The 21,598-nt window shown below is 49.0% G+C and overlaps 7 protein-coding genes across 7 annotated transcripts; all 7 read right to left on the minus strand.

Moving 5' to 3' along the window:
• Positions 1 to 4,200, minus strand: TbgDal_II910 (hypothetical protein, conserved; the record flags this gene model as incomplete). The annotated part of the gene is made up of 1 exon (XM_011773372.1): positions 1 to 4,200. One exon carries the CDS (start codon positions 4,198 to 4,200, stop codon positions 1 to 3), a length of 4,200 nt encoding a protein of 1,399 aa, XP_011771674.1.
• Positions 4,201 to 5,017: 817 nt separating this feature from the next.
• On the minus strand, positions 5,018 to 7,642 carry TbgDal_II930 (hypothetical protein, conserved; the record flags this gene model as incomplete). Its single annotated transcript, XM_011773373.1, has 1 exon — positions 5,018 to 7,642. One exon carries the CDS (start codon positions 7,640 to 7,642, stop codon positions 5,018 to 5,020), a length of 2,625 nt encoding a protein of 874 aa, XP_011771675.1.
• A 951-nt stretch (positions 7,643 to 8,593) lies between these two features.
• TbgDal_II940 (hypothetical protein, conserved) lies at positions 8,594 to 9,106 on the minus strand (the record flags this gene model as incomplete). Its single annotated transcript, XM_011773374.1, has 1 exon — positions 8,594 to 9,106. One exon carries the CDS (start codon positions 9,104 to 9,106, stop codon positions 8,594 to 8,596), a length of 513 nt encoding a protein of 170 aa, XP_011771676.1.
• Positions 9,107 to 10,415: 1,309 nt separating this feature from the next.
• TbgDal_II950 (hypothetical protein, conserved) lies at positions 10,416 to 12,665 on the minus strand (the record flags this gene model as incomplete). Its single annotated transcript, XM_011773375.1, has 1 exon — positions 10,416 to 12,665. One exon carries the CDS (start codon positions 12,663 to 12,665, stop codon positions 10,416 to 10,418), a length of 2,250 nt encoding a protein of 749 aa, XP_011771677.1.
• Positions 12,666 to 13,143: 478 nt separating this feature from the next.
• Positions 13,144 to 15,279, minus strand: TbgDal_II960 (hypothetical protein, conserved; the record flags this gene model as incomplete). The annotated part of the gene is made up of 1 exon (XM_011773376.1): positions 13,144 to 15,279. One exon carries the CDS (start codon positions 15,277 to 15,279, stop codon positions 13,144 to 13,146), a length of 2,136 nt encoding a protein of 711 aa, XP_011771678.1.
• A 2,222-nt stretch (positions 15,280 to 17,501) lies between these two features.
• TbgDal_II980 (casein kinase II, alpha chain) lies at positions 17,502 to 18,620 on the minus strand (the record flags this gene model as incomplete). The annotated part of the gene is made up of 1 exon (XM_011773377.1): positions 17,502 to 18,620. One exon carries the CDS (start codon positions 18,618 to 18,620, stop codon positions 17,502 to 17,504), a length of 1,119 nt encoding a protein of 372 aa, XP_011771679.1.
• A 1,196-nt stretch (positions 18,621 to 19,816) lies between these two features.
• On the minus strand, positions 19,817 to 21,358 carry TbgDal_II990 (proteasome regulatory non-ATPase subunit 6; the record flags this gene model as incomplete). The annotated part of the gene is made up of 1 exon (XM_011773378.1): positions 19,817 to 21,358. The coding sequence occupies one exon, from the start codon at positions 21,356 to 21,358 to the stop codon at positions 19,817 to 19,819; it is 1,542 nt and encodes a 513-aa protein (XP_011771680.1).
• Positions 21,359 to 21,598: the final 240 nt, after the last annotated feature.

Below are 21,598 nucleotides of genomic sequence, written 5' to 3' on the forward strand. Positions count from 1 at the left end.
CTACCACAATGAACCCATCCACCCCTTCACTTTGCCATCGAAACGGTTCGACGACGTCGGCTTGGAGGGACTCCCAAGTGCACTACCAACCAGTGCTCCAGTGCCCCTTTGAAGGGATGTCGCGCTCAACCCACCAATAATACCACTATCGCCTCTCACGCCCACAGCGACGCTACTACTTTTGTTAAAAGCAAACACGGCCGTCTTGGTTACACCACCATCCACGATATCTGATCCCAATACCTTCGACGGTGTGAATATCAACGGCAGTAGAGGAAAACGGGGCTTCTCTTTTGTGATGCTAATGTCGCCGGCAACAGTCCGCTCCCCTTTCAGGGATGTCCGGCCGTCACCAGTTCCCTTTGCAGCCCAAACTTCCTCCAGAGCTTTGGGGTTCCACGAGCCAAAAGAGAGAGCCGTCACGCGAAGCAAGCGGTCGCTTGCTTGCAGAAGTAGCGGTGAAATGACTAACCAAGAAGTGGGGTTTACCCAACCTTCAATTGTGCGGAGAACGGCGGTAATGGACGGCGTCGGTGCCCGACTGTTGCCGTCGATGGAGAATAAACCTGAAATGTATAATGAATCAAAATAAACTTGAAACAGCAGTTCGTCGTTATCACCAGCACTATCGCCATTCTTACCGGCATTTCCGCTTCTATTTACCACCGCTATCTCTCTTATCCACGGAAGAACCGCGTTAAGCAGTGCTGACGAGGTTCCGTCAAGTAACTCATTTATGACCATCGGCAGCACCGTGGCACGTAGACGCTTGTTGACGCCGTTCTTGAACAACATATGCTGTACCTGGAAAATAAGTTCATTCAGATGCGGGGTGACATGTGTCGGGTGCTTAGTAACTTTCTGTGACTCACATTGTACCCCATCAGGTGTGCTGCAGCTCCAGCAAGTTGCGTACTCGAGCATAAGCTGTTGTCCGTTGATACAAGATGTCGTCTTGTTGGGATCGAGGGTTGTAGCAGAGGAGTTCAGCGGCGTCTTTGATCTCTCGAAGAGATGCTCGGGCGCGAAAGCGCGGCGGTAGGCATGACGTACACCATCCTCCCACTCGTTGCGTAACAATTTCACCCACGGCGTATGACATGTTACAATGGCCTCACGTAGTTCCATGGGGAGTGTGCTCGCTACATTTCGTGGGGCTGCAACTTCCAGCACCTGCAAGAGCACCTCCACCAGCATGGAAATGCGGTTGAGTGCTGCCATCACCGTCACCTTCGCCTCAAAGCAGTTGCCTTCCACATTCAGCTCCTCCCACTTCTGAAGTTGCCCCGTGTGGTGCTTTAACAGCTTACGCACCTGTTGCAGGATATTTGTAAACCACTCCCCCACGAGAACAGAGAGTGTGGGGTGCGAGTCAGACCAGGTTCGCTCCACCTCAAAGATACGCTGCAACATGGAATACAGCGAGCCGAACTTCAGAGCAGCCGAGGAATCATCATCGACAGCATCGGTGACGCCCTTTTCTGATTTGTCGCTTGCTTTCTCCATAGCCACTGTCCTTTCCTCCTCTCCCTCATCGACGGAGAACAAATTATCATCACTTCCTGCATCTGTCTCCACGGTTTGCATCACCCATCCACTCTTGTCTTTATTTGCGTTCCCACCGGATGCCCGACAGCCCGCCTTAGAGCTAAGATTGGCCGGCAATCTTCCCTCCTTTGGGGTTGTTTTCGATTTTATTGCAGCGCACTGCATAATACCCCGAGCCAACGCGGCATTCAAATTCTCGCCCTTCTCCGCTGAAGCCACATTTCGTTTATTTTCATCGCCACCCCCAAAAGAGGAGCACGGGACCATGCACGTCATTTGGTCGGTGTGAAGCAGCCCAAAGGATGTACTTTCGCTGAAGAAGATGGACCGCTGAAGGACTTTCTGGGCAAATGTTGTCACACTGGGCGGTTCCTCTTGTTTCTGCTGTTGGGGTGGCTGCTCTTCGGCGGAGGCGACAACGGTGCTTTTATATCCTTTCCCCTCACTTATATGCTTCAGTATAGCGCCGCAAACTCTATCTGCCCTCTTCAATGCCGCTCCAACAGTCTTCAGGAGTGCAGACTCCGTCGCCTGACGAACCGCTTCCCCCCACTTGCGTGCGTCAAACAAGTTAACAACAGCACCCCCAGAAACGGTTAAGTTACTTCCCTCCTGCGCAGATGACAGCAACATATCCTGAAGCATTTTCCCCTGCTGGCGAGCAAGGTGCTGTTGAAGTGAAATCGTGTGCGGGTCGTTTAGCAGCCCGGCACCAGACACATGCAACAGCAACTGGAGCGCCAGCTCCTGTACAGCTCGCAGTTGGTGTCCCACCTTGCCAAAAACCGCTGTCTCATCACCGCTAACCCCGCTGCACTTCGCAATCTTTTCATTTGAAGAGAAGGAAGAGAATCCCCACTGCAATGGAAGAGGATCCAAGATCTGCATCCCGCAAACCTGCCGCATCACTTCGCAGAGATATAGTGTTCGGTGTCGAGACCGTCGCTCACCGTCTTGGTTCAATCCCACCATGGAAGAAGAGGCATCCAGTGACCCACATTTGGAATCCCCATCCTTTTTCTCACTATCATCTGTTGCCGAGGCAATTGACCCGCCGCGTTGCGACGCTGAAAGCGCTTCCCGCGCGAGACTCCCACTCATCCTAACAGACTTAGCGCGTCCTGTTCCGGAGGTCTCGTTATCTCCCTCTGTGTTTGACTCCTGGGAAGTAAGCTTTGAACGAAGCGCAAGAAGCCCCTGCAGTGCGTATCGCCGCCGCTGAGAATCCACGTAGGCGTCCAACTCCCCCGCAGCAACCTCGTCAGGTTGCTCTCCACCACGGGAACCATTCGTTCCCCTTCCTTCCCTCGCTGGACCACTCGGTGAGTACAGCACAGAAGCAACGTATAGGACAAGATGGGAGAAGAGGTGTTGTGCGCGCTGTACGATGTGCAGTGCCACGGTAGCTTCGCTTACGACCAACCGTGCGTTGACCTTTGCTTCAGTGCTGCTGTTTGCATCCTTCGCCAAAGCGGGGACCCTTGGGGCACTTGTTCCCTCGCTTCTTAAGTAAGGCGGAAGCTCCAGGGCTGCCCGCAGCCACTCCATTCTGCGAAGTGGGCGTAAACTTCTTCCATCGTCAGTGTTAGTGTCTACAGCCGCTGCCTGCGTGAATGACGTTCCCTTCAGTGCAGCCACGACGTGGTCAAGGTCAGTCTTAATCATATCGTGAATCGTATCGATAAGGAGTAACAGTGCGTCATTCACTGTTGCGTGCAAAAGCACTCCTAAGGCTTTGTGGACCTCCGTCATGTGAGCCAGTGCTCGTGATAAATCACTTTTCCAACCTGTTGCCCTACCCATGAATTCAACACCACCTGATGATGTAAACATGTTTGTGGACGATGTCAAGGATAAGTCCCCACCACCGCTATCATTTCGATTGGCGTTAGCCACACTCAAAGCGCTTTGTGCGGCCTGTTCTGCATCTTCCCGAAGCAGCCCACGCACTGCACGTTTGAGACGATGTTCATAGGACTCAACAGCCAGCTTTTCATGAGGCTGTTTCCGTTCCCTTCTTATCTGCAAGAGCAGCGCAGCGGCGTCATAAAGCTTACGGGCACCCAACAATCCCTCCAGAGCCGCGCACTGCTGAGTGTAAATTAACACGTCTCGTTGTCTATCATCTGCCCCCTCACTGCCCCCTCTTGGCGTTTCTTCACACACACCCTTCAAAGTCGCGGTTGCCTCATGAGGCAACGGGGTCCTCACCACCTCGGAAACCGGTGGCGAAGCACTGCTTGAGTGTCCCATATGTCGATTCGTTTGAGTTTTCCCTTCTCCCACATTCTTCGCGCGCGGACTTTTACCTCCATGGGGGGATATGGTCCGCAAAACGGGTGACGAGACCCCCCTTGGGCTCTGCGGCATTGTCAGACGCGACTGTGAATATTGATTCTCCAACTGTTGCTGTTTTTTCTCCTCCTGCATTTGCTTTTGCAGACGCAGCAACTTCCTGCATGCCTGTTCTACGACGACCACCTGGTCACAAGCGGCAACGAGGCCTCGGTAGCTTTGGCCGACAAGTTGTTTGAGTCTCTCATCACTTTCTTGAATGCCTGGTGTTATACGGCTCAGGTAGTCGCGGGCCTGATCCACGCTATTGTTGGTGAAAATGCGTCGCACTTCCTGAATGGCTTCCTCCGATGACATGGTGTGCCGAAAAGCGTGTTGAAAATTTCCTAAGCAACGTCCCCTACGGTTGTCTTGCCTCTTGCGTACTGTTCTTTTCAAACAAAAGAGAAGGACGGCGCCAGCGAAATATGGCCGATGGTGGAGTATTCCCTCGTTTTCTTCCCTTTTAAACTTGTTGATTTAACTCCCTTTTCTCCCGCAGCACCCGGTACGGGGACTACCAGCGACTGTGTTCCTTTGGTCCCCTGCACGGTGTAAGGCCTCCTCTCAGCACTCCCGTTGCAAATCAGAAGCGAAAAGAGGTATGAAGAGGGTTGCAGTAAGTGATAATAAAGGAATAAGACAGCTAACACGTAAACGGAAGCACGTAGGGGAAGGGAGGAGGTGGGGGAACGAAATCGGTGCATGGGTTCCATTTCGATAGAATTGCGAGAGGAAGTGTTATAGGGTAGAGAAAACAGGCTCTCTTTCAAAGAAAATGCCTGCAAAGGCCACTACGTGTAAAACATGAGAGCGGTGGAAAAACATTAAAAAAAATCTTTGACGCAACAGCTGGACCTTTGGTTGCGCTATAAAATATCATACAACCGTGCTGACACCAGCTGGCACGAAGAAATAATAGAGTATATGGAAACAAAGGAAGAAGAACCTGGCATGAGCACACACATGCACACGCATAGTACTTAAAAACAATAGAAGTATGGTTAAACAATGAGTGTATGCTTTTATAACTTCTATGCCTTGCGTGACCAGCATTGGTTTGCTAAGCATAAAAAAGAAATGGCATAGTTATTGACAATAAAAACACCACATATCTATATTCATCGTTACGCAGCTACAATCCACTGCACACTTCTCCACAGTGGTACCATTTCCAAGGGTTTTTGGCATTCTTTTGCACACAGTCGAAATCATCTTCTTGAGTGCATATCATTCTGCCACTGCGACTTGAGCGCAACCCAACATGCTGAAGAAACGACTCGCGAGAGCGGCGGGATCCGAGTCCATATTTCTCCACATGTTTCAGCGCCGCTTCCCCGTCACTTCTCAACCCCCGCGCAGCGTTGGATTGGCCAAATAGCACAAAGTTCAAGCGCACCAAACCCCGCAATCGCGCATCCCTCACTTTAGAGGACATGTTTGCGACTTTGTTATTACCGCTTGTTCCATTCCCGGCACCTTCTGCGTGGACGGCAGCTGCAAAGGCAATGGGCTCAGTCGGGGCGTAAAAATCCCAGCCGTGCGTCCACAACCGCCCCGCAAGTAAAACGGCCTCTTCATCTGGTGTCAGGAAACCCATGTACGGGTCCAGTGGAACGTGATTCCCAGCATTGCCACTGCTACTGTTATTGTGGCTATTTTGGTGGTCTGCTGCGTCATGCGAGAAATCAAAGAAGGCACCTGCACGAGTGAAAAGGAAATCTGTGCTTAACCACGGCTGCGAAAGTGACGAAGGAAAGCTTTCCTGTCGCCTGCTTCCAAGGCACACCGCATCATTCTTCTCATTACACCAATGGATGGGTAAAGGCTCCATATACCGCCGATCGCGCAGGACATATGTGAGGCGGCGCCTGGACTCATATCTCAATTTGAATTTTGCTCCCTCTCCCCCCGACACAGCGGCGCTAACGTCCTCCCCATTTTCCACGTTGCCACAACCACTGCTGCCGCCGTCGCTTTTCGCATCGCACACTTTCCGGCAACCTTCTTCGCTGTGCTGCATCTTTACTGCCACACCACATACGTAGGAGGTGGTGTTTTGTTCACTCATACTTGTCAGCAGTTTCTTACGAAGTGGTTCACGCAATTTCTTCATCCAATACAATTGGGCACTATTTGGCATCCGGGTTCTCACATTTGGGATCGAGGCTCCGTTTCGCGGGTAGTTGAGAGGTTCTGCTCCAGAGGTTGCTTCACCGCCATCTTCCTCTGTGGGAAGTCGGAAAAGGAACTCCACAACATCTTCACTCCCGAATCCTCTGGCGCCTTCCGCAGCACTTTCGCCGTTTCCATCCCCCTTCTCTTTGTCCTCCATTCCATCGGAACTGTGTAAACGCAGTCCTTCAAGATCGTACAGAGTAGATCCACTCCTTTTCTTTGAAGGATTTCTCTCGTGAGCTACGTTGAAGTAATCTTCCGTCCCTCCCCTTTCCTTTCCACGTTGGTCATCACGGAATTGTTGATCCCCATGATCCTTAACCCCTTCATGTCTGTGACCTTCATTGCTTACGTGGCGGACCACAACTTCCTCCCATGCGCGATGCACCACATCTCGCTGTATGATGTTTGCCATCTGCGAGAGTATAGGCCGTCGTGACGGGAGCCTTAGTAGCATGAGCCGCGCTGTCACATCCCATGAGGGCACTAACAACACGCCTGCATTAAGAAACATCACGTATGTTTCGCCGCGATACAGGGCGAGCGTTGCATACCGCTGGGAGGCAATGGAAGTAAAGTCACTGGGCCCTCCACTTGCATCACTCCCACTTGAAGCATCCCCATCCCTGTAACCAGCATGCTCGTAGTCGTCCTCAGCTCTTCGACTGCGTGGATTTTCTTTTTTTTCACTCACCTTGACGTTACCTTCGCCTCCACCCATATTGCTTCCTTTGCCGTGCCTTCGTGACTTAGCCGACACACGCAGTTGCCGCAGCCGTATGTTGTCCCGTGGACAGAATCCATACCGTTCGGCGCACGTGTGAGACTGATAAGCAGCAGGAATACATGGAGACGATGGTGGGAAAGGCCACCGGGACGAGTTGTGACCTCCGCGCCCACCCGATTCCTCAGCTGTCATTACGTCGGGGAGGAACTCAACGATACCGGTGAAAATAGCAACTGACCAAAGTGCCGATTCATATAAGTTGTGAACTGTCATAGCACACACACTCTCTAGAGAAACAGACCTTCTCATACGAACCAGTGGCGTTTCATGGTGCAGAAGACCAACGAAGATACTACCCTCGAGCCCGTAGCCGCGGCGTGCGACATGAGTTGGACTCCAGTACGTGTCGGAATGTGTGACATTCTTTATGGAGCCATTGTCCAACCTCTTTTCTAACTCATTGTTGAACTTAGGAAGCTGCGTTTCATAGTATTCCAGCAAAATGGCCGCGGGCGTTGCATTCGGGGGCAAACCAAACATATCCGTGGCTCCTCCAGCTGCCGCTACTGATGCAGGCATTCCATCAGTTTCCTGGTCCACAAATGCCGTCAATACTGACAGAAGTTTCGTGGTAAATGAAAAAACCGCTGGCGAGGCCCGCAAGTTTTCAACCCCTGGCAAACCACCCCGAACAGCGTGGCTTCCTTCACCAATGTGGCCACCTCTCATTCTGTTTTCATGCTCGCGCGACATATTATTCCATAACAAGAAGGTAAGCATGACTAAGGCTGGGAGCACCATATACATCGGGACGGTTATGCAACGCCGGCCCCGACGCCGTGTTTCTGAGCGCATGGGTTCGGCTACACTGTTTGAGGCGCTGCGAATTTTTGTGACGCGCTCCACCGAGCTCACGTCTCGGATTCTCGAGAACCCTTTCTTGCTATGCGCGCGCAGGTCCTAGAACTAGGTAAATGAAATGGAAAATAATAATAATAATAATAAAAAACGGGAGAAGAAGGTACGACCAAAGGAACAAGAAGGTAAGGAAAGTAAATGGAAAGCCGTTCGGCCGCAAAACAAGCCTAACACAATTTGGAGGCAGGAAATGATGAAATGCACAAGAAACAGTAGAAGTAAGTGCATCTGGGAGTTATAAATTGGATCATGACGACTTTTCTTTCTTTTCTGCCATCTTACAGATACATGGGAAACACTATCCTAGAGCAGACGTAAAGCCTCGGCGTGTTGGCTCATCTACCCTAAGAACTCTTCATTTCCCCTCTCTCTGTTCCGCGTGCACTTCGCCCCATCTCTTTAAAATCAGGAGAGGATCTGGGCTAGTTCCACGGCATTCATTTCCTTCCCTTTTCGTTATCCTCACTTCGTTCGGCGCATATGCACCTTCTTGACATTCTTCACTAACTATCGGCGCCTCTCCTAAATCACATCACCCTCACAAATGGAAGGAATGCACAACTCACCCTTCAATGCTTCCCATCCGGCAACTCAAATTGTGTTTCGCCCCCCAAATCGGTAAAAGGGAAAAAAGAGGTGGCTCAAACACTCACAAGAAGGAAAGAAAAAAAAGGACGATGATTAGAATCCTCTCCCCACTCAAAGACTTAACCACGCAAAACGGGGGGAACCGGTCAGGAGGACATAACAAAGAAGTCCACACAGTCAAGGGGAAAAGTGCAAGGATAGAGAAAGAGAGCAGCGCATGAAGGTCGGGGAGTGCCGGGCCGCTTCCACACTGAAAGTCGACACGTGACGAAACGGGCGAAAAGCAAAAAAGTACCGGAACTATCGACGGCCACCCTTACGCTTTTTATTGCCGCCACCATGCTGCTGCTGCTGCTTCTGCGAGGTATTGCCTTTACCACCACCACTTTCTGCCGACTTCCCTCCAGATTTGTTGCCACCAGCAGGGACCGTACCATCAGTTTCCTTTCCAGAGGACTTCTGCCGTGGAGATGCGGCATTTATGTTAGGAACCCCCGTTCCTCCTCCTCCTCCTCCGGTGGCCGCTGAAGGCGGTGGGGCTGTGAGGGAGACGGTGCAGCGGGAGACGAAGTCATGGACGATTTCCTCCACAATTTTGAGCTCCCCCTGATTTTTCACACGTGTTGTGAGGGTTGTGCGACCATCGGTGGACTTCAAAACAAACGTCTTGCGTCCGCTCGAAGGCCGCACACGCAACATCAAACGCGACTTCTTCACGCCGCTCAGCTCAACCATACGGCGTGTAGCCTTGGCGAAGTCCTTCAGCGGCAGATTAACCATTTCCCCTTCCCGTGGTTGACTCTTCACCACCATCCAATCCAAAAAAAAAAAAGAGAAAAAAGAAAAGGAAATAAAGAAAAGTTGTAAGTGGTAAACGTCGAGGGCAGAAGCAGTCAGCGAATGTGAAAACGTGGTGTCAATCGTACACACAGCGCATCTTCTTTCCACTTTTTTCCTCTACTCGCAGGCCACTCTCGAAATTTCCCTCCCCCAAACATCCCGGACGCGCACAAAACGTGATACGGTGTAAAGCATATGGGATCAGATTGTTCGCGAAATCGTGTTTGCATTTAAATACACACACACACATATAAATAAATAAATAAATAAATATATATATATATATATATATACAAGCATATATATTCGTTCGCAAAGTGTGCGTGCGCGTGTGGAAACTCCTTGTTGCTGAGGCCCTCGTGTGTCTGCCCAGTATAACTTCTGTAACCATTCAAATGGAAAGGAGGTGCACGAAATGACTATGGGTGACGGTGCGAAGACAGGTATCCGGCAACTGTTGTTGTGATTTTGCTGAGGCAGCAAAGTTTCCCGGTTCCATCCCTTTCATTCACCGGACTACTATTGCAGTAGGATAAAATATACAGCCAACTTCATAGCGTCCCACGCCAAGTAAATGAAATGATGAGGTGAAGGCCAGCGACTTCACAATGAGGCATAGACGACTGACTGTGGGAGAATACGAATAACAGCACAGCGGCTATTAAATATAAAAGGGAATAACTTTTTTTTTTGAATTTGGGGGATAAATATAACACAATAAAACGCTTTTCAACACACCGACAAACTGCACCCAAATGCAAGCATGCATACGGTACGAAGAGAGGGTTTCCATCTCGACTGAACTCCTGACCCGTTGTGTTAACGGTTTTCAATCCTTTTCGCCTCTTTTATTCATTCATTCATTCGTCTCCTCTCCGATGCCTGTGCTTAGGATGAGTTACGCGGCACTCCTGCGTGTCAATAGGACGAACTGGAGCTGCAACACAAATTATGGGATCAATGGCCACCGCAATGATTAAAAGGGAGACGAAGGCAAAGCAAAACAAAACAACAAAACGAGCTGCAAGAAGAAATAAACGCCGCAAACAAGTTCAAACAATGTCCCTCAAACTTGTCTTCACCTTCACAACGGTTGTGGACAACTTTGTGTTCGAGCAAAGTGGCAGAGAGCGAGCAGCTTCAAAAATTAAAAAGAAAAAAACTAAACTAATGGGTTTAGGAAAGTTGCACACAAAGGCAAAGTTCGATAAGCGTAAAATGGCGTAAACGATGAACAATGAAGCGTAGAGATGGAGGAGGAGTCCACCCTAACGGGACCACATTAAATCTTACCTTTGCCACACCATCGGCCATCGAATGTGTAGCGCACAGGATCCAATCCAGCGAATCGGTACCAGTTCTCCACCGTTCGCACTCGTCCCATACCGTAGCGATCCACGTCAATTGTCACCGCCGGATCTGTCGTATTTACCGGGACTTTTGGTACCGTCTGCCCCTTTTCTCGTGTCTGTAGCAGACACTGGATGCGCTCCCTCGATCGCAAACGCAAACTGGACCAAAGAGGGTTGTTATTCCACACCTTCGGCTGATCATTACGGGTGTACACATGATAACAGATGGTACGGTTGGGGGAGTGGATATCATAGCCATGAGTCCACAGCCGCACGGAATACAACACTTCTTCACCATCGAAGGTATTGGGGAGATGAGGATCGAGGGGAACCTCACGCATAATAGAACCTCTAGCGAAGAGAAACCCACCCGCTGCCCATGGTTGTGGCAGCGGTCGACTGACATCCGCGTCTGGTTTGCGACCGAAGCCCTTAGCAGCATAGCGCAAAACCCGCCCTTGGTGGGAGAATTTGTTAACATTTTCTTCATTAACAAGAATGCCTCCTAGCCGAACATATCCATCTGATTCAATAAATGAAGCACGACAAAGGTAAACGGTGGTGGTCCGTTCATATGTGAAATTTGAGAGCTCCTTTTCAAATCCCTCAGGGTAGTGGGAAAGAACAATCCGTGGGTGGCGTAAGTACATATGCATAGCAACCACACGTGAGTCCCAGCCATAAACGAAACGCGTGTGCGAATCCAGTATAAGAACATAGTCCTCTCCACGGTACAGCAGCATCGTCATGTAACGACCATACGTTGGCCCTCGGGCTGCATCAGGTGCAATGTGCCTTAACCTAATGTTGTCCATTGGGAAACACAACACATCGCTGAAGACAGCCCTTGCACTTGCCGTGTCGGATGCAATAGCGGCAGAAGGACAAAGTGTGGGCTGAAACAAATCATATGACAGACACGGCGGGTCTGACTTGTTGTGTTGCTCTGCTATACCAACGTACGTACGAAACATGTTTGTCGCGCGGTGCACCACCTGCTGCAACGTCGACTGGCACTCCACGTCTCGAAAACTCGCTACACTCACAAATATGGAGGCTGTATGAGAAGGCGAGAAGGATACGGCGTGCTCTTTAATTTCAGGATTCTCAGGACTGCTCCCGCTATGGTTAGACACTTGCGCACCTTCGTATGATTGCTGCAATGACGACTCGAATGGTTCCATCTCTTCTCCATAGTAATCAAGTGCCATGGTATCGAACCATGCAGCGACCGTGCTAATAGTATCAGGAGAAAAGGATTGCATCCGGTGAAAACGCCGTAGTGGGTAATAAAACCGGCCCTCCATTACTGAGGGAGCTGAAATTCTCTTCCGCCTCCACCACAGACGATCAGCAGACGATATGGAACGCGTGGGTTCCTCCTTAGCGAAGAAGGAGAGAAGTTGCAGGTAGAGAATATCATCGAATGGCTCAAAGGCCTCTACTTCCCCCCTTTCGATATCGTGGCTCCCCGTACTGTCAGTGCGCTGTGAGCGATCGTCGTTACTTGCACCAAACTTTTCCTTAACAAAAAATGCAGCACGATCTAATCCAACGTCCGGGTCCAGCGTCATGATGTCTTGTATTGTTTCCCGTACGTCGGCCAGCACCTCCGCGAAACTACGTTGAGACAGCGAGGTACCGTTGGAGACCCGCGGTTTCTCACTTGCATATTTGGACTTTCCCTGGGGTACCCCGGAGTCACCAACATTACCGTTATCACCGGCATTCTCATCATCGCCATGGGTGCTCTTCGAGACGCGTGCTTCCATTGACCGTTGATACGTCGATAAAAACTCCAGTAACGCCGTCGCTTCACGATCGGAACCAGTTCGCATCATTGTGTCGTACAACCTGCGTATCTCGAGAAGGGCAGATTTGTCAGGGTCCTCCACAATGTGCGTTTTTGAAGAGAATGCATCAATTGTTGACCACCCGTCACTTCTTAAGAGGATACACAAAAGCACCACGAACAATACTATGAACAGCAGTATGAGCAGACCGACAACAAAAAGTAAAGCATAAAGCAATGGACTCTCATTGTTACGTTGCGTGAAGTCCCCAACGGCATCATTGACACCCCTGAAGCTCCGGGCTAAGACACGGAGGCGACCAGGTTTTTGGGCCGGTGGCAGACGCAACTGATTTTGCCGCTTTGCACCACGTGAGGCATAATGCATATCTTCAAAAGTAATGGGTTATCTTTTCCCCCTAATTCTCTTTCGCCTTCCTCCTTTTTCTCGCGCTTGTTTGTCAGTATAGCCCGTAGACAAGTGTTGATTTGTTCTTTTTGACGCCGCTGGAGGGACAACTGCGCTTCGCAGCTTCCACGGGTCGGGGTGATAAAAATAAAAATGTTTTTTTTTTTGGACGCTTCACGCAAAGGAGCGATCAAAAAAAAAAAGTATGGGATAAAAAAGTTACGGAGTGAAGAGCTGTATTGGTTTTAAGTGTCAAGTGGTCAGAATAAAAAGTGCGTGCTGCTATGATGATTTAAAACCACTTAGAACGCACCAAATGTACCCGAAGACATGTATCGCTGCAGCTGACTAGTGACCGACTATGTATAACTTTGTAGTGTTAAGCGGGGCGGAGAGTACCCCCAACAAACCAAAAATTGTGAAAACAAAACGGCAGTTCCCTGGCAGTTCCGATGATTCACCTTCCCGCGAGAAGTGCACGGCTGCGCAGCCGCTTCATGCGCATGCCTGACGTCAACGAGTTCCTCAGCATTTCGTGCTCAACACCTGACAGCTCCAATGCCCGCAGAACTCGCGCTGCATCATTTTCGTGCAACCCTTCACCCAACTCACACGCCCGTTCACCCAGTAATAAGTAAAAGTTTGTTTGCCCTTCCTGTCCTACACTACAGATACGACTCGGTGGGAATTTTGCGCCAATCGATTCGACATGCCGTGTTAAGTCGCCATGGTACTTAAGCGTGGCGTAAGCAAGCAACATGCAACTCAGTTGGTGGCCTGAGAGTTCGTCAGCACGCAAAGCGCACACAGTGGCGGCGCTCACAAGTACAGTCAGTGCTTCCATGGTGGTAATTTTATAGTACACGATAGCGCTGCAAAGAACGGCAAGTTCTTTCACACTGAAAGGCAACCTTTCTGGTAGTTGCGTGCCATTGGCATATTCAGAATAAGTCTGTTCCCTCCTTGATGTGCTGTGGTTAGAGGAGCCCGTACTGCTGGAAGAGACGGGGTGGGCAAAACATGCGAGAAGTGTCTGCGTGTATTCCTTTCCCACACCAAAAGGAATACGCAGCTCAGAAACGGGTGGGAGTGATGACACCGAAGTGTACGAGTGCCGTTGTGAGGGTGAAAGCACAGGGGTCGAACAGACAGAGTGCATGCACCACGATACGACACGAACTGCCCGAACGGATCCCAGTTCGCGTAACGACCCAAATTTCGACGAAATACCGCGTGCGGACGATGTAGCGCCGTTACCTTCGCCATACAACTGTCGAACGCAGAACTCCTCCACGGACATGGGGGTTCCCGCGCTATTACACAATTGCAGTGTGTCCTCGGATGGCAGCGAAAGCATGACGCGCAAAAGTTTGAAGTAGTGGACTGGGTGAAAAGTTCCCTGCCGTGGTTCTGAGGACGAGGAGTAATGCGCTTTTGCCTCCCCACAAGAGCGTCTCACAAAAGCAGAACTTCCTTCACCCATGCTTTGCATAAACAATGCCCGGACTGCCTGCCTTACGACATAACCATGTGCAGTCATGGGCGTGTTACCGACCACTGTCACGATCCGACTGACGAGGTCAAGGAACTCCAACACGCAACTCTTCGGGACTTGTAGAAAGTGCGACGTAGTCAGCCGGCACGTGGCATCACGTAGTTGGTGTAACCTTTGAAATCGCACGGCCTCAGACAACATCATTCGTCCACCATTATCGTGCCCCCCACGACTTGCTCCATCACCGTCTTGATTTGGGCCACCACAACCGTCCTGAGCAGTTGCATGCCGCATCGCAGAGGCCTGAAGGGCGGCGAACACGTCACGGAGAGTTGACAGGGCCTGCCTGTACTCTTCGCCCAACTGATTTTCTTTTTTAACTCTTATGTGCCGCTTAGCGCGCAATTGAAGGGAATGAAGGTCACGCTTACCACGTAAGTGAGGGTCATCAGCGTTCCTTCGTCCGTGACACTGTTGGTTTTCCCTGGAATTCCCGGTTTGGGCGCGACCAAACGAGTTGCTGGGTTGCATACCACGTGCTGAGCCGCTATTTGTTTTCATCCCTTCCCTTCCACTTTGCCCATTCGCATCAGAGTTGCCACTCCCTTCCAGTGCGCATGGGACCGGTCGTACCTCAATGAGGTCTAACACATGACGTTTCTGTGCCGCGTTCACTTCGTTTTCTTCCCCTTGCCATTGTTGTCGCTGCTTTTGTTTTGTACAATCATTTGGATCGCAACCTGTGAAAGGGGCACTCTCCCGACGGATGAACTCCTGGAACTCTAAACGGCGCTGTTGATCCACTGCATGGTGGAGACGCTGTTGGCTAACACTAAACGGTGAGAAAAGCCCATTGGAGGAGCAGTAAAATCCTCGTCGAAGGATGCTGCGACGGTGCACTACCATGTGCCTTCTCTCTGTTTTTTCTTCTGCCTCCTTCGCTTTATGAGGGTCGCCGTACAAGCGTACCCAAAATGTGTATATCCTTTTGAATATAAGTGAAAAACAGAAGGGACTGTGTGGATCATCAACCGTTTCTGAAGGTAGGTGCAGAACAGTCAAGCGTTGTGCACATCCGGTCTTCACACACATGCACATACACGTGTGTTTATTTATTTATTTTTACATGAAAATGTATTCGTATGTACACCAACATGAACACGGCTAAAAGTAAGCGTGTCCGTGCGTGCGCGAAGCGGGACAGTATTGGGAATTACTAGCATAAAATATGCCTGTAGCACGCACCCGTACACGTACAGAAGCTATAGAGCACCACTCTGAGGTAATTGCAAAAAAAAAAATTCCTTTACCCCAAGCCATCTGTTGTGTGAGGGCAGTGGCCAATTGTTTGAGAGAGCCATTTATTTCCGTTTCCATCAATCCAGTCGCCGTTAACGCAGTCCACCCCATTTTAAATCAACCTTCCCTTTTTCTTTCTTTCATTCATCCATCCGACCTCCACCTTCCTTTTTTTTTTTCCGGTCATTCCCCTTCCCATTTCATCCTTTCCTCATTTTGTTCACCTTCACCTTCCACTTGCACTTAACCCCTTTCCACCCAACAGGGCATTTTGTGCTCACCGTACCTAAATGTGGGGAAATTATATATTCGAACGAAAGGAGAAAAACAACATGGCCTTCGCTCCCGAAACAAACACATTTGTGAGTGCACACAAACACACATGGTATGTATGTATGTATATATACGTGTTCGTGTTTATATTATTCTTCCTTTGTTTTGAGGCATGAAATTGCCCTAGGGAAGTGAACTGAACTCATTATTTCCCCCCTTCCTTCCCCTTTCATCGTATATATATATATATATTTTCACACGCGAACACGCCCTTATCTCCTTTTCCTCCTCCTCCTCCTTCTCTCTTTTTTTTTTTCTTCTGCGGTTTCAGTTCATTTTCCTTCTGAACGTAAATTTACGACCATCCTTTTATTTTTTCTTTTCAGGTGCGGTCGCAAGCGATAACTACTGCGCTCACAGGCAAGTACACTCAACTACATGATAATGATGATAGACGTGACTGGTTATTGGCAAGACCGTATATTTAGGTTGGCGGAATATCATTGGATGGTGAAAAGGAAAAAAAAAAAGGGTGCGTTTAGGGGGGAAAAACAAAAAACGTGCGCAGTATGCTAACAGATACAATTAAAAGAAATTTCAACAAACAAAAGGTACCTGAATGTGTAGGGCACCAGTCCGTCTGTGTGAGAAGAAATTAACTGTTCATACTCCATTCTTTTCTTTGTTTTCTTTTCCTTTTTTTCTTCTTTTCTCATCACTCCTTAACTTCAATTGCACAACTTTCATCACCGCTGCATCTCCTCCACATATTGAACTTTTGGCACAAGTTCCTGTTCTTATTTCTAAATCCATTTCACGCAATACAACAACGAGACGTGCCATGGCAAAGTAATAAAAGAAATGATCACACATTTGAATAACGGCGGAAAGCGCATGAGACAAAAGAGGTAATCAACAAAACAAAACTGACACAAGCGTGCCAGTCACCAAAAAAGAACAACAACAACAACAACAACAACAACAACAACAACAAGAAAATCAAGGTAAGAAGGGTGCAGCAATGAGGGCAAAAAAAAAAAAAAAAGAGACAAAAAATATGATTGTTGCCATTTCTCCTCTTTCCCTTCTTCTGTTTGCTGCGGTTCCGCCTCCTTCCTTTTTGCTTTTACTTGCATTTGACACCCTCAGTGGAAGGCATGAGGGGTAAAAAGGAATTGCTTATACATATTAGACATGTTAACATGTGGACAAACACTCAAACAAAAAAAAAAAGAACAGGGCTCGGAAAATAACGAAAAGCACACACCAGTCGAAGAAGATGATAGCGGCATATATATATATAAATATATGTATGTAAATAAATATTTATTTATATATGTGTGTATTTCCTGACCCCCTTGGAAAAGAAAGAAATCTGCCAGGTTCGGCTACAGAAGAACTACCGTGACGTTCCGGAACGTTACGGGGAACAGAGGGATAATAATAATGATGATAATGATCATAAAAGATTGTGTGGGTGAGTACGCCTGTGCGTAGAGAAGGTCACACGCACGAATAAATAAAAAAAATGGAGAAAACAAAATGTTGCGGAAGAGAACTGGACTGCCGCCTCTCACTAGTGCGCGCAGCCCTTTCCTCCATTATTCGATCAAACAACAAGATAAGGGTATATAATTTAAACACTAAAACAAAGGACGAAGAAAAAAAAAAAAAAGAACGCTAGCAGCCGAGGGAAAACAACCAAACAGCCAAACAAGCAGGGACATGGACGATTAAAGGCACTGCCACTAACCTCTGCGCCTCGGGTACTGTTCCTGTGGGTCTCCCTGCAACACCTTGCGTACTGGATCAAAAAACGGGTGCTGCATTGCATCGTAGGCAAGAATTCGTTCCTGATGATCGACCTGCAGCATTTTGTCAAGCAGGTCCAACCCATTTGCATCGCACCAATCTATGTTTCGGGTGGTGACGAATGATTTCCACGGCCTCTTTGGATATTTTGTGGAAAGGGCCCTGTCAACCAGGTGCCGAGGGAGTGAAACATCATATTTTTGAACGTAGCGCATTATATCTTCTGTGCCGACTACGCTTGCTATCTGATGCAGTTGGTCCTCATTATCTTCTCCACGGAAAAGAGGAAACACCCGGAAGAGTAACTCGGCAAGGACACAACCAACACTCCACATGTCCAAAGAGTAATCATAAAGCCGTATTCCCACAAGAAGCTCAGGACCTTTAAAATGTCGAGTCCCTACACCTAAGTTATACGCTTGGCCATGAATGTAATACTCTGCAAGGCCCCAGTCTACGATACGAAGCTTGCGGCGGCGGTGATCAATGATGATGTTCTGCGGTTTGATGTCGCGATGAAATATTCCTCGACTGTGAGCGAAATGCAGACAGCGCAGTATTTCATACATGTAATAGCGCATGTCAAAAGATGTGAGACTACCGCTGTTCATGAGAGTACGGAAGTTATCAGCTGGTTCTATGTTCTCTGTGACAAGCACAGGCGTATTCTCCTGTTCAACCATGACAACGTCAAGCAGCCTCACGACGTTTGGTCCCCCGCAGAGGTTTTGCAGGATAGTGATTTCCCTTCTTATTTTCTTTACCCTCACTGGTTTAAGGATCTTCAGCACACAAAGTTCCCCGTTGTGCCGGCTGCGCGCCCGAAACACCTCCGAGTATTTTCCACGACCAATTTTCTGCAGAAGCTCGTACGGCTCATCACTGTTGAACTCAAGTGTGGCATTCTCGTAGTCCCAATACTCCGGTGGCATCTGCGTATTAACGTACCAAAAGGGATGGGCGTATCCGCTTTGGCCACTTGTCTCGGCCAGTTGACTGCTATTAGCATTCCCTAAACCCTTTTCAGTCGCCGCGCGACCACCGCTGCGGGACATGACGGCGCACAACTTCGAACAAATACACGTATATATGTGTTTGTATTAATATACCCCAGAAAGTTATGCCAGTGTGGTATGCTTTCTTGCAGTTTCCCCCCTTTCCTTAACTTTTTGGTACTTTGGTTTGTTGAGCGGCTCTTGTTCGTTATAATTCCTTTCACCTGCCCTAATCTCTTCTGCCCTTCCCCTTTCTGTTGCTGCTACGTACTTCACCCTTTGTACAGAAGAGTATGTTTATATATACGTGTATGCACGGGTGCTGACAGAATACTAAACGTTAATTACCTTCCCTCCGAATGATGCCAAAAAATAACACGAACAAACAGGACGCAGCTGCGGTAAGCAAAAGGCAAATAGAAGTTAGGTACTAAACGCCACACACAGCAAAACAAAAGTAGTTCAAAGTGCATTTGTGTGCTGAAAAGCTCGCACAAATGTTTTCAAAGGGTATTGTTTAGGGACAATGTTTCCCCGCCATTTCATCTGATTATTACTGTTATGGTTGCCGAAATCCTCCTGCATCCGCAAGTGAGCCCGACAATTCACAGAAACTAAACCCACTAGGCTCAAAACCGAAAGCACGCTACGGTGAACTGCAGAGGGGCAACACCACATTCACATGTACGCACAAATATACAAAAAAATATATGTTTATTTATTCAAATATCCACCCACAACGCATCTACAGGTAAGGGGGAGGAAATGTGACGGATAAGCGCTTTCAGTTAAATACAATTCCACTCCTATCCGCATTCATTCGGTGCTTGTCGCTGATGGTTACTGCGTTTCTACTGCGCGGCTCCGTCGCGTCCTCCCTCTTCCACTCCTCACGAAAGTATTCCGTGCATCCCGTGAGGTGTGTATGTGTTTTAGTATGAAAAGCTGTAGGTAACTAATGCACTACAAACCTTAAAAAAACGACAACAAAAAAAAGAGTCAAACGCTATGAAAGAAAGTTTCTCCTAGAAAAGTAAAAAAAAACGTGGGAGAGAGCACGTGGGGGATGACTTTGGCACAAAAACCAAGATGCACCCGCAATTACACTCGCATTCGGGAGCAGTTTTTATATTAGTTCACGTCTTTCGACACCAACTTCACCTAATCAATAAATTGCAGCCTGATCCTGCGTTTCCTACACTCTCGTTCCTCCTCTGGACCATTTTGTGTGTTGTTTTGTTGGGTCGAGCCCTCCTTTATTCCTTCTTTGGCTCACTTTTCGGTTTTTTCCCGTCACCCTTCTCCGCTCCGCTCCCTGCCTCATCTTTCGCTTTCTTACCCTTCGCATCCACCTGTTTGGCAGCAGTGCGCTTTGCCAAGTTCTCTTCCACAAGCGCGTCGAACTTACCATTTGCCTTGTCGAACAACGCCGTTACCAACTTATCGTACTTTTCCAGTGCATCCAGCGCATCCTGATAAAGAGTCGTGGCGGATGTGACATCTCCACTTCCGCTGGTTCCGGTGCCACCACTATGGTATGCGCTGCTGTGGGAAACACCGTGAGACCCATCAGAAGTGCCATCTCCCTTCTGCTTGGCTTTTTCTCGCTTCGCGTCTTGTTCATCGAAAACTACCACGCACTGATGCTGCTGGTCCACGATCCCTGCCAGCTTCTTGTCAAGGATGAGCTGGGACACCTGTGACTCCACGGTTTCCACATCAAGCTTCAGAAGCTCCGCAAGATATGATATCTGCACTCGGCTGTACGGCTCCAACAGCTTCAGCAGGTGTCCCTCAAGCAGACTCTTATACATCTCAGAGAGCTGACGCTGAAGCACTTCGTCCTCAAGAAATGGCGCGTTCTTATTCTCTTGCATGATGCGATTGAATAGGTGTGTGTCCTGGCTGTTGTATGCATCCGCGACGCCATGGAGAGCGACCATATCAGCTCCTTTGTATTCCAGCACATTCTTTGAGCTCAGCAGCGCAGAAAGCTCATCCGGGCTATTGGTGGCAATCTTAGCGAGAATCATATAATGTAGTGCTTTACGTGCTTGCCGCGCTTGGTCACCTAACTGGTGGAAGCCCTCGAAAGCCTCATACAAGTAAGAAAAAGCCGTCTTCGCGTCATGCTCTTCGGCATGCAGGACGCCACTTTGCAGGTCAATTTCCGCTTGAGCCAGCGGCGGGCAATATATGCTGTTCGCATTAGTTCGTGCCGCCACAAGGGCTGCACGAGCACGTGAAATATTGCGAATGGAATAGTAGATGTGACTCTCTAGTAGGTGAATATCAAGCAGAAGAGCTCTGTCATCAAGACGACGGACCTCTCGCAGCAGCGCCTGAAGCGTCGTGAGAGCCTCCTGCCGTTCATTGCGCGCAAATTGCACTTCTGCAAGACGGTGCTGGAGCCGCTGCCGGAGAAAAGTACGTTTCTCCTGACGGGCCCACGCGATCATGTCGCGGCACACTTCCATCTGCCGGTCGAGTGACGCTCCACTGTTGAGAATTAGATCGAACATCTTGCGCACCATGCGAGTTGCCTTCGCCTTGGGAAGCAGAGCAAAGAAAGACCGAATGGCAGACAAGAGTTGCACAAGCATGTCAGTTTGCTTCTCCACGCTAAGAATCTCCGCCAGGCGATAAATCGCGCGCTCCTTTGCTCGGAGACCAATTGCGTCATCCGCCGTGACATCCGTCGAGACAATGTCTTCAAGCACTCCCCGTGCTTCCGTCCGCCGTCCGTCCGCAATAAAGTCCTCTGCTGTGTCCCAAAGTGAGTCCAAATCCTTTTCCATCGTGACGCCGGTGATAACCCCCTAGTGGCTTTTCACTATGCGCGTTTTGATCGCTTTATTGATCCTTTGAAAATTTCAGACTTTCTGTTCCTTTGTTTGCTGTTGTGCGCCTATCGCCGCGCAGGTTTGTTCTCCGTCCGTCGCGGTAGCAAGCTCTTACCTTTATCTACCGTTTCCACGCTTTCAGTTTCTTTACCTAATTCCAGTACTTCTTCACTTTGTTGTTTTCTTTTTTTTTTT

Source organism: Trypanosoma brucei, chromosome 2 (genome assembly GCF_000210295.1).
Source record: "Trypanosoma brucei gambiense DAL972 chromosome 2, complete sequence".
Classification (NCBI taxonomy): Eukaryota; Euglenozoa; class Kinetoplastea; order Trypanosomatida; family Trypanosomatidae; genus Trypanosoma; species Trypanosoma brucei.